General features: G+C 40.0%; 1 protein-coding gene across 7 annotated transcripts in view; it reads left to right on the top strand.

Annotated features, from left to right (window-relative positions):
• Positions 1-12,536, top strand: part of FREM1 (FRAS1 related extracellular matrix 1) — an 89,304-nt gene that overhangs the window by 38,776 nt on the left and 37,992 nt on the right. For 5 of the 7 annotated variants that reach the window (XR_005603838.1, XM_039567094.1, XM_039567095.1 and 2 more), the window contains 10 exons: positions 1,461-1,592; positions 3,151-3,495; positions 4,153-4,295; positions 4,865-5,061; positions 6,219-6,309; positions 7,322-7,489; positions 8,034-8,242; positions 9,029-9,122; positions 9,494-9,746; positions 11,408-11,605. Coding sequence is in view for 6 of the 7 variants with exons in the window: in XM_039567094.1 (XP_039423028.1) it covers positions 1,461-1,592; positions 3,151-3,495; positions 4,153-4,295; positions 4,865-5,061; positions 6,219-6,309; positions 7,322-7,489; positions 8,034-8,242; positions 9,029-9,122; positions 9,494-9,746; positions 11,408-11,605 (1,830 nt within the window). In the remaining variant the exon portion in view is untranslated. Of the gene's footprint in view, positions 1-1,460; positions 1,593-3,150; positions 3,496-4,152; positions 4,296-4,864; positions 5,062-6,218; positions 6,310-7,321; positions 7,490-8,033; positions 8,243-9,028; positions 9,123-9,493; positions 9,747-11,407; positions 11,638-12,536 lie in introns of those variants that run through there. The other 2 variants (XM_039567097.1, XM_039567098.1) reach the window with 2 other exon arrangements.

Here is a 12,536-nt window from a genome sequence, read left to right on the forward strand (position 1 = left end):
AAGTGCAAAAATGAACAACTAGGAACAGAGGGCATGATATACCACCAGACATTTAAAGCCTGGAAACCTTACAAGGTTAAGGCTAATTCAAACAGATTCATAATGCCTGCACTGGAAAGGGAACAGAGTCTCTCATCTAGAGTGCATTGATATTTAAAGGTTTAAGATCAAATATGCCTAGAAGTTAACATTAGGGAAAGTGCAGTTTCCCTACAGTAGAAAAGGAAAGGAGCTGAGAAGAAGGTACCTAACGTCTTCCAGAGAAACCCCACTTGAAATGGCTGTCTGAGAAAAATGAAGGAACACAGTCTTCTGCCATGAAGATCAACATACATTTTTAAATGCAGACTCAATAAAGAAGCTAAATGCCCAGTTTCAGACATTGTGAGATTTCAAGTTCAATGCTCCTGTTGGTGCAAACTCCAGAAATGTGCCTCATTAGATTACCAGATAACTGGAAACCAGATGTCAAGGCAACTTTCCTGCCTGACCTTTCAGATGCCTGTCTCTGTGAGCCACACTTGCACCACCCAAGATTTTACTGCTGGGACTGAAGCCCCTTCACAGCAGGTGGCTCCAGTGACGTGATGGATGTCCTGCTTGTCTTCCTATGCTCACCACATGCACACTATCAGACAAATTTCTGTTACTGCTCAATCTGGATTTCCCATATCGGAATCCTAGATCTCTGTTTCCTTTATGTGATTTAACTGTGGTGCAGCAACACAAAAACTGCTCAAACTTGGTGTCGCCAGGGAGGGACCCTGAACAAAGGAATCCCTGAATTTTATACCCCCATAGTCTGTGTGTACTTGCTCCAACGGTGATATTTGTTCTTGTTTCACATCAGGTCCTGCAGTCTCTGTATGACCAGCCACACCCCATGCCCTTTTTTTTAGACAAAGGGTCCATGCCCATTCATGGCTTTTTACCTAGAGCTCCAGAGATTTCCCCCCACCCAGGGCACAATGTGCAGCTTGCACATGAAGCAGCCTAAACTAGGTGCATTCTACATCAGAACTGGTTATTTCTCTGAAAAAGATTCCTTAAAGACAGTGAACTAATTCAAGTATGTCAGAAGCTGTTATCAGCCTTTTAGGTGGCCTCAGAATCATAACAATATAGAAGTATTAAGGTTGACAAAGACCTCCAAAATTTTCAAGTCCAGCCTTCATCTGAATACCACCATGCCTACTAAATATATCATGAAGTGCAATGTCTACTTGTTTTTTGAACACTTCCAGGGATAGTGACCACCACTGCTCTGCGGAGCTTGTTCCAAAGCTAAATCACCCTTTCAGTGAAGAAATTTTTCTTAATATCCAATCTAAACTTCTACTGCAATGCCTTTCACACGTAGATATGTAGTTAGAATTAAATATTCTGGGTTTTTTTCCTGGTTGGAAACACCTTTAGAAGCATTACATGCTGACAGTGATGTAACTTTCTCCTCTTTGCAGGCCTCAACCTCCTAGAGGGGCAGTCCCGACCCATCACATGGCAACACTTCCAAATAGTAGACAATGATGATATCCAAAATGTTCGCTTGGTCACAGTTGATGGCTTACAGCATGGGCGGCTGTCAGTGAGAGGTAGGTCATTTCAGCTCCAGAGACTGGAAAAATCTCCTCTGTGATTAAACAGCAGCTCTGCTCCCTCTGCTGACCACCTTCTGCTACAACTGTGCTAAGCATGGGTATTGAAACAGGAATGTTCAAAAATTCAGTATTTAAACCTTTACTTAACGTACATTTACATTCCAAAGCTGAAATTAAAAAAAATCAGCTATGTTTTCATTGAGCAGCATGAGGAGAAACACAGTCAATAAATTTTCAGTTCTTACATTTTTGCTTGCAGATGTTAAGGAACGCCAAGTGATTTTGATTTGTTGGCAAATAATAGACAACATTTGGATATGGTTGTTACTGGCAGCTTTAAGGTTTATTTCAAAAAGTGGAAATTAAATTAGACTTCTAACTCATTAGCCTTCTGCATTATCAATACTACCAGTTTTGCTCTTCAGCGCATGAGTTGCCACAGTGCTTGGGAAAAAGGTTGTGTAATGGAAGTCACTCTGAGCTTGGCAGGGTGGGAACATGTTGCCACTATCAATGCTGAGTTTTTTGACAGTTGAATGTGTTCATGTAAAATGCATAACCTAAAGACATAAAACAACTATTTAAAGAAAAGGGAAATGCAGTGTTTTGAATATAGCAAACATAGAAACTATTCAGAAGTAAATTTAAATTCAGGAAACCCCTGCCAAGTAGTCCAGTGTCTGAAAGATCCTCCTCCTGCAAAGCTGCAGACAGGAACTGTGTGGTGTCAGCAGTGCTAGGTGGACTCAGCCCCAGAGACAGTGTTAGGGGACTGTGCAGCCAGCCAGGGCCCATCTCCCACTGGCACTCCTGCCCTTGCATACTGAGTTTGAGCGTTTCTCAGACTACCATGCAGCAGCCAGAGGTGGATATTTCACCTCCACTGACTGCACCTTACTGTCTTTTTATCTGTATGCATAGGTACATGCCAAGGAAAATATCACCACAATTTTTGGCAATTGCCTTTTTTGTGTAAAACCTTAGAGGAATGCCTGGCTTTTTTTCTTGGTGGCCCTGGGGATGTCATACATTTTAGGGCCAGCTTGCTGTCTTGAATCCTGTACCTTGCCTGAATATTTGTCTGTTTGCATAACAGTTCTAGTGAAGCAGAAGTATAAAATTGTCTTATTACAGACAATAACCTCAACACACCAAAATTGCCACATCATTATATTTTACTTGCAGTGAAATCCTGAGCTTTAATGATAAGGCCTATTTTCTTTGATGCTTAAAATGCGTGTAAAATGGTCTGATAAGAAAGTAGAGGTTGAAATTAAAGTGGAAACTACTGCAGTTAAAAATCCTTAATGTCTCCAGTTACCTTTAATGACCTTTGGAAGATTTTCTCTGCTATCACAGCTGCAAATTCTGCATTCTTATTAACCATTCAGCTCCAACAAACTTGTTTTTGGTAGGTGAAGTTACATTTGATTTTTCTAGTTAGAAATACAATGCTCATTTCTCTCCCTCAATAATCTTTGTATTAGAGCAAAGATTCCTTTCTGGGCTGAACCATACATTTTTGATGTGTTTTCTTCCACTGTTTTGACAGGAGGGAAAGGATTCATGTTCACAGTCTCTGACATTCACGCTGGAGTTGTTCACTACCATCATGATGACAGTGATTCTACTAAGGATTTTGTGGTATTTAGAATTTTTGATGGCCCCCACAGCATTCGCCATAAGTTCCCAATAAATATCCTCCCTAAAGATGACAGCCCTCCATTTCTGATCAGCAATGTGGTCATTGAAGTTCACGAGGGACAGACAATCCTGATTCAGGGCTCCATGCTTCATGCTTCTGACATGGATTCCAGTGACGATTACATACTATTCAATATTACCAAGCCATCACAGGCTGGAGAAATCATGAAGAAACCAGGACCAAACTTGATAGGTAATGGAACACATCCATAAAAGGACACTTTTCTTTGTCCCCTCTTTTTAAAAATACATTTAATGTTAGAGTCAGAAATAATGGCAAATTTGGACTTCTTTCATTATAGTGTAAAACCCCATCACTAATTAATGTTGGTCTCTGCACTAGGATAACTGTACCTGTGTACACAATTTCTCCTGTAATTCTTCCATTCTGAGTCTATTTTCCTACAGTACTTTTCTCTGGAAAAAATATTGGGCTAGTCAGGAGTTAGTTTAGATGCAAGGATCTGTGACAAATTCAGAGCTAATACACGATGCTAATTATGCTAAGTGATGAGAAAGCTCTCCTTCCACGTAACAACCCAGAAATTCCTGTGCTAGGCTGCAGAGACTGCCAGTCCTGCAAATTCTCTTCTGACTTCTGAACAGGGCTTTCAGCCTGTTTTCTGCGTTGCTTCTTTTTTTGAATGATTTTTAAGTGACACAGAAAAGAAGCTGGTGATCTTCAGAGAATGTGGAAGACAGTGAGACAACATTTCAAAGGATTTGCTCCAGTTAGGGTGAAAAAGAAGATATTATACTTCCCCAGCTACTCACATAACTAATGCATAACTTTGGTGTAGTATTAAAATCATGGAGTGTTCAAAGGAAGATGTATTCTTCAATTCAACAGGGTATTCTGTCAACAGTTTTCTTCAGAGGGATCTATTTAATGGAATAATTTATTATCATCATTTGGGAGGAGAAATATTTGAAGATTCCCTTGAGTTTGTGCTATGTGATAGCCATGACCCTCCAAACCTCTCAGAGCCACAGGTATGAAACAGAAACATCTTTGCAGTCTCCTGAATTTTTTCTTCAAATGGTTGATATCTTACCTGTTCTGGCTGGCTTTCAAATAAAACTGGCATAGATTTTTTCTGATGGCAGTCACCACCACAAACAGTGTTCTTCAGGGCTATTTCTTGTTCTTGTTTTCAATGAGGTAACTCCCTGGCTGAATAGAGACAAGTTCATCAAAAAGACCTTTTCTTATATTATAATATGAAATGTTGAAAACAAATTGTATTTGGAGACAGTACAAACAAATTAAAAAAACCCTCCTGAAGTCAACTGAGAACAGATTATTTTTTTCACACAAAAATCCAACATACTGAATTTAATTTTGCATTTAATTTAAAGGGAAATCTCTGAGATTCAAAGGCTTTGCATTTAACTGTTATATACCTCCATTACTCTTGTGTTGATGGTATAGCATGACAGACACATCCTGTATCTCATATTCCAGTGATCCACTTACTTCTGTGTGCATGTTGGTGAACAGCTACTTGGGACACTCTTACTGAGAGGAATGGCTGACTATTCTACTGTCTCCCCAATCTCAGGTGATAGTGGTTCACATTATCCCTGTGGATGATCAGCTACCCAGAGAAGCTCCAGGAGTGACCCGTCACCTGGTTGTTAAGGAGACTGAGATTTCTCACCTAACAAAGAAACATCTCCACTTCATAGATGTGGAAGAGCAAGACAGAGAGCTCACATACACCGTAACCACTGCCCCATTTTTCTCTTGCACCCATGGGTAGGTGCAACCTGACATACCTTTCAGGTGGGACAGGGGAACAACCCAGGTAACAGGAGCAGCCTCAGTGGCAGTAACATGCATGTGCCTCAAGTTCTTCATCTGTTTGTTGACAGTGCAGGTGACAACAACTGGGTGCATCTCTCCTGTTGATTAAGGGTGAGCTAGAGCCTGAAGCAACAGAGTAGTACACAGAGTAATAAAGAATAGGTAATGCATAGTTTAACAAGGAATAAGAAGTGGGAAGTCATGTGAAATATTTTATTTCCTTTTGTTGGATTTTACACTGACTTGTGGGATCCTGTCCAGCCTCAAGTACAAGTCACAGCACCTCTCCTAACTGTTGGAATGAGGCTGACCTGTGCCTTCCCCAGACTGAGAAGAGAAGGTGCTGCAGCTTTTTCAAGAATATGTATCAGGCACTCCTGATTGTGGACTAGGAAGCTGTAGAGCAGAAAACAGGCAGAACAGGCTGTGGGAGCAAGGGAGGTATGGAATGAATGGGTATAATAGCAGTTTACATCACTGGTGCTGTAATCTCTTTAGACCATCAGCAACAATTTGCTAAATGAAAAGTTTTGAATCCAGACATTGTATGGTTTAAGCTGAAGATCAATCAACACTCTCAATTTTGACCTCAAGCAACGTAGGATCAGTATGCAGCTGGGGGAGAAAGCTGTTTCCCTAATCAGTCAAATAGCCACATGGTTACCCAGTTTGCCTGTTACTGCTGTTGGAAAGCTGGGTGGCTGGAAACTGGTTAATTTCAGAGTTTATACGATGCATGAAACTAGAAATAATTAATTTTTCTACTTAAAGATAAACACAGGTGTGCAAGTAACAAGAATGTGATGGACTAGATTTGCAGGTGGTGTAAATGGTATCTGGGGTGTGTGGAGACACACTTGCAGCAATTCCAGAGCTTGCTTATAAGTTATGAGATGATTTTTCATGATCATCCTGAAAAATATTTCATTTGGACAGTTTTCTGTGGTAATGCTTAAGTGGGTGACAAGGATGGAAGAAAGGAAAATGTTTTTCCTTTCAATGCAGTTGAAAGTGTGAAGCTAACTTGAAATGCAAGATCGAGCTATGTGGCTATTTTTCTTGTTCTTTGGTATTGCTAGCCAAGATATGACATGCATATTTTTGTGCAGCTACTCGGATGCTGGGAAGCTGTTTATGGTGGACACCATCCCCAAATTGGTCAAGGATCCTGCTGCTCTTGCACTGCAGTCATTTACTCAGGTTTGTTATGTTACCTGATACCACAATGAGTTCTAAACAATTTTCAAAAGTTACAAGTGCACAGTTGTATCTGACAGGAAAACAGGAGGTGAAAAACGAGGAGCAGTACTATCACAAGCTCTGCTTAAGAAACTCAAAACTCTGCTATTCCAATACCAGGTTTTATAACAAATTTCTATCATGCTTCAGTTTTGGAATATATAAACACATCTATCCTAAAACCAGCAGGGGCTACAGCTGCTTGGGTAGGATGAATTTGGCTTCACATGATGTAAGAGGAAGGAAAAAGTACACAAAATGTGGAAATGAGACCTTGAACAGTTTCCTACTTCTTCTCAGTGTCTCCACCAGTGGATGTACTAGAGGATGGAATAGGATGGAACAGATTTTTTGTAGTTCCGTTTTCATGCTTTTGTAGTTTGACAAATAAGTATTACTAAAGCATCTTGTTTTATATCCTGCTGTATGGTTAAAGTTGCATGATGATCATTGCAGTACCATAATGACAGCTCTGAACCTACATATTCTAAAATGTGTGCCTAATATACGTATCTGGATGCAAGATTTTTGATATTTCTTTCACTGGCCTGTCCTCACCATGGAACACAGGACATGCAGTTACTATTCACATTGATGAAATTCAGCTGCTGTGGGAGATGTTAGCTTTCATGCATTGTTTATTTTAAAGTCACAGTTTTAAAAGGTCCTTGGACCAGCATTTTTAAAGGCATCCATCAAGAAGGTCAGGCCATCAACTCCATTATCACTTATAAACCATATCTATATTTTTTGCTACAGGTTTGAGTATTTGAACCTGTACTCACCTAATTTGTATCTAAAGATGCATTTAATCAAGGTGTGTCTAGTAGCTAAAGAGCACATGCAAAATTTCTGAAATTTATTTTGATGGCTGGATTACACCTAAACAGGGGATGATAAAAGTCCCCAATGTCATGGATTATGGATACCCCCATTATCTCCTCTTACATGCACCCCTCTTCTCTTTTTGCAGCATGCCGTGAACTATATGAAAATTGCTTACATGCCACCCCTGCAGGACATCGGACCTGAACCTCAGCAAGTCCAGTTTATTTTTTCTGTCAGCAATCAGCATGGAGGCACTTTGTATGGGATCTGCTTCAATATTACAATTCTTCCTGTGGACAACCAAGCCCCAGAGGTACGGTGGTGGTGAAAGTGAGAAAAAAGGACTTGGAAATTGCTTTGAGTAGAAACAGAAGTGCAGAAAAATATTTTGATTTTACTGAGATAAAAAATGAATTTTCCATGGGATCAGGGTTTCAGCACCTTGCACACGGCTTGCACTGGGATTGAAGTAGAAGGTGAAGTCTGGTGAGTGCGCAATGTGATTTTTGTGTGCTAAGTAAGCCGAGGACTAACTTTGGCATCTATGTATCTGTTCAAAAACATGTACGTCGCATCTTGGTTAGCAAAACTGCATCCCTACATTTTGTGTTGCTTACTGCCTATAAGGCAGGTCAGAAGCTTCCATGAATGGGATGAGAACTAGGATGCACATATTATAGCCCATTGTTGGTAATTTCCTTAGGTTTTTCTAACACAGCAGAAAAGATTATATCCTTTGGCATTTTGTTTTTTAAGGTGTCACACATCCTTATAGCAGAGCAAATGGGAATAACCCTGTCTGCTGTGTGTTTGGAGGTGCAGCAGCAAAGAGAGCTCAGCATTTCTCCTTCCTGCAGGTCTTTACAACCCATTTGAGAGTGGAAGAGGGTGGCATGACCTCTGTTACAGAGGGACACATTCTCATCTCTGACGCAGACACAAAACGAGAGCATCTCTTCCTGCTCCTGCTGAGGCAGCCGCAGCATGGGGTGGTGGAGCTGGATGGCATTCCCATGAATGGAGGTGACAGGCTTTCCTATGAGGACCTGCGTACCCTGGCAGCCAGGTTAGAAGAGTGGTGGCTGTCTTTTGTGGTGGCCGAGGCTCTCAGCTGAATGAGCTAAATCTTGAAGTGGTGCAGGGTGCAGAGGCTAGCAATGTTCACCATAGCTCTGGCAGAGCTGCTCCAGGATTGCTGGCTGAGCCTTGGGAGTGCAATGTCACCATGAAATGAGCTGTGTGGCCAGGAAATAGGAGATAGCAGCCATGCCTCCTGTAGGTAGGTTTCTCTATAAAGCACTGCCCCATGCTGGTGAGGAGACAAGTTCTGGATGCAGCTGTGCAGTTCCTGTGAAGAAGGCACTGGTGGCCAGCTTTTTTCTTTAAAGGAAGTCGTGTGTTTATTAAGCTTGGTTAGTTTTTTGTTAACACTGATTAAATGTAGAGATGAAAATTTTGCTTGTTTATTTGTGGCAAGAACAAGACACGACACACACGCAGAGTTAGAGCTCCTTGGCTCTATTTCCATCTGTTAGAAAGTGGGCACTTACCACAGCGACGACATACATGTTTGGTAAACACCTCACAACCAGCCACAACAGAGATGACAAAGCCTCAGGGAAACCTTTTTCCTGACTGATGAATGGTTTACCTTGGGGGTTTTCTTCTCATAGGAGACCCCAAAAGCCCTTTAAAGAAACTCTGATCCAGAATCAGCAGTGTTAGGTGGACACCCTTACACAGGCAGTGGCTTTTTGTACTGGGAGGGATACACATTGTAGGGCATGACCAGAAAGCATGGATTCTTTTTATCTGTGAAAAAATTGTGTAGCTCTATCATCTTTTTTCACAGATATCGTCATGATGGCTCTGAGACTCTCACTGATGATGTTTTCTTTGCAGCCACAGATGGCATCCATTTTGTAGAGTTCACTCTGCAGGTCAAGGTCAGTGTGTTGCATGTTTCTGAGAATAATTGTCTGTGTAGAAGCAAAGGTTCAAAGCTTGCATTACCTTGGAAACTGGAAGATAATGGATGTATTAGGCTTCCATTTCAACCCCTTCCATTTCAGGTCCATGTAGCAAATTTGAGAGGAATTTTGACTTTCACTTTGTACTTAAACGATGATTATCTCCTTTGGTTTACTTATGTCTTTTTATTTTTAATTCAGCTGGTTTCTTTTTGCTCATAGAGAAAGTTCAATGCACTCTGACACTGGCACCATTCTATTAGTTTGAGCTGCAATGCAATGTATTGAAACAACTGGCTTCCACTGAAATGAACAATAAGAAAATCTTAAATTATTTTTCTGATCAGGTGTTGCCTGTGAATGATGAGCTACCTGTTATGCAAACAGGCCTTGTTCCTGTGCTCCACTGTCTAGAGGGTGAAGAAGTGGTTCTCTCCTCTGAGTACATTTATGCCACAGATGCGGACAGCGATGACATGGAACTGATGTTCGTGTTGGCCCGCCAGCCCTACCACGGGGTAGTGAGGAAAGCTGGCGCTGCTGTGGATCGTTTCTCACAAGCTGATGTCATTGCTGGTTTAGTCACATACAAGCACACTAGTAAGTGAGCTAAGGACAGAATTCGACTGGAAGGTGGTCAGACAAGTATTAGTAAAAAAATCTCAACCTGAATCCATGCCTTTGCAGAAGTCCAGTAGGAATTTCTGACAAAGCACATGTTGTGACTAGGGAAATAAATAAACTGGCTTTAAAATAGAGAACTGATGATAGACAACTACCAAATGTTTTAATAAGTTCTCCAAATCCCTGCTTGAACTGAAAATTGTATTCAAACAAGTACGTGAAAGTATCAGAATCCTGGAGGGACTCTTTCACTGTTGCTGAAAAAATAACTTGGGCCTTTTTGACAAAATTATTATTAAGTTAGGCACAAACTAGAGTATTTTTATGTGTTCCATGAAAGTAAAAAACCCTTTGGTACTTCTTGCTTGCCTCTCCAGTCTAGGGGGATATCTACTTTTGGACAGTTCACAGTCTTTCCATACCACAAGATAAAGGAAGTTCTGATTTTCTTCATGAGAAACACAATGTTAAAAAGATGTTATTTTGTGGTTTTATTATTTTATTTTTTATTGTTAGTACCTTTTTTTTTTTTTTAAATTACTGGGAGAAATCAAGGGCTGCTTAACCCTCTTTCTAACCTAATTTTATCCTTTCATTGGGATTAAAGGGGTTCTCTTTCTACATCTCTGAATGATGGCTTTAGTCTTTTTCTTTCCCCAAAGGTTCTGGTTTTCTATTTAATTATTCTGTAATTTTGTGTTAGCGTGGAGAATAGATGTGATATTTTCAAACTTGGCACTGTCTAAAATGAACAGCTGGTATTTGAAAAAGAAGTACTTAATTGTGGCTACCTACAACAAACTTTTCTTCTGCATCCTAAAGATATCACAAACTGTATTTCAATGACAATATTTTGCAGTGGCAATGAAGTTTTACCTTCAAGGGTGTAGTGTTTCTGTTTTTCATTCCCGAATTTCTACACATCTTGCAGCAGTGCAAGCCACAGGCTGCCAGAAGTGCTGACAGCTGGAATACTCTGAGTCACAGATATTTCTTGCAAGGGGTGGCCATTCCCACCCCTATATCAGCCCCCATTTTAAATGTGATTGCACACAAGCATAATATACTTTACAGTAATAAAGTACAGCCCTTGTTATAGTCCATTTTGTAAGGATAAGAGGCATATAGGAATACATGCGTTACTTACTGTATAAAAAATTGTCTTTTGGAAGACCATGGATATCACCATTTATCATAGAGGAACATACATATAAAATAAAGATTTTCCTACATTCCTTGAGAAGGAGTGCAGAAAAACCACTTTTTCTACACAATATACATTTTTTACATAGCTTAGTGCACAAAGAACAGAATCATGAGGACTATTAGCCATTTTATTACAATATAATGTAATATCATAACATTGCAATTATAACATTATCACTATTATAACAATACTAACACTCTTTTCTACACAGTCTTATTACAGCACAGAAGTGAGATGGTTAAAATTAATTATACAACAAACCACATCTCTAACCAATCAGCACCCCCAGCAGACCGAATTAAGAATTCCAGTAACTTTGCTGCTGCTTCTTTTTCTTCAGACTTGATACTGAAGGCTGTCCTTGCACGATAAAAATTAGTCTTCGGGAAGTTTTGGTAAAACACTTCTGAACTGCAATATTTTTTTCCAGGTGGGGAGATTGGCCTGACTCCTTCCATTGAGATCTTAACCGTAATTGTCTCTGATGGTGAGGCTGGCCTAGATGTGAAAGACTGCTGCTATGACGGACCTCCTCCTCCTCCAGTTTCACGTCATGATCCATTTCCCCTCTATGACCTTAACATCACTGTACTTCCAGTGGACAACCAGCCTCCATCAATTGCAACTGGTGAAAGCTTCCTCTCACTACAGCAGTGTAATGTGGGTTACACAGTACTGTAGCGGCTAAAGACCCAGAGTGGTTTTTTGGTTGCTTGATTTTTATCATTAGAAATATTTAGTTGAGATCAGCACAGAAAAGTTTTGGATCAGAATTTCCATCAATTTTATTTTCTTTTTCTAGTACAGTGCAAACACCCAATCCAGCTCCCAGTGCAAGTTTGAGCTTGTTGCTCTTCAGCTGCATGTTTAAAGCATGTGGTTATAGATGAGAGTGCTCAGATCTGCTCCTCACCATCTCTACATGCCCATTGCTGCATATGTAAGCTATGTCTAGGTAAAAGTGATCAGTATCTTGTCCCTGAACTGAACTTATGGCCGAACAGACGTCAGGTTTATACAGCTCAAAAGCATAAAGATAAATATAGATATTTATTTACCTTTGTGTGTAGAGCATAAAACAGAAATTTGGGCCTTACATGAAGGGAGAGAATCATTGCTACCTATATTACCTATATTTAATTCTTTTAGGAAATAAAGACAAAGGCTATACATTAATAGATGTGTAGCCACATTTTCTCAAGTACTCTTCAGGATCTAAAAAACTCAGTTAAAATGGAAATAGAGTTGATAATGTACATCTAGTCCAAGTACAGCCCATTGTGTGAAATTTCCATTGATTTCCTGGGCTTTCAATGTGGTCTGTGATATACATATTAAAAGTATGTTTTCCACATGCTTGTGTCTTTCAATGTCATTTGTTTTTAAGTATCAGGTACATGTTCTGTATCTCAGGGAATATTTAAGCATATGTATAAGTAGTTTTGTAATTTGCAGGCATTCACCCAAGTAATGTTCTGGAAATGAAACATTGTCCCAGCAGGGAAATTAAACAGTGATGCATGAAAAATTGTTCATTATGAGCAGTTCTTAACAGCCCT

This window comes from Corvus cornix, chromosome Z, assembly GCF_000738735.6.
Source record: "Corvus cornix cornix isolate S_Up_H32 chromosome Z, ASM73873v5, whole genome shotgun sequence".
In the NCBI taxonomy this organism is placed as follows: Eukaryota; Metazoa; Chordata; class Aves; order Passeriformes; family Corvidae; genus Corvus; species Corvus cornix.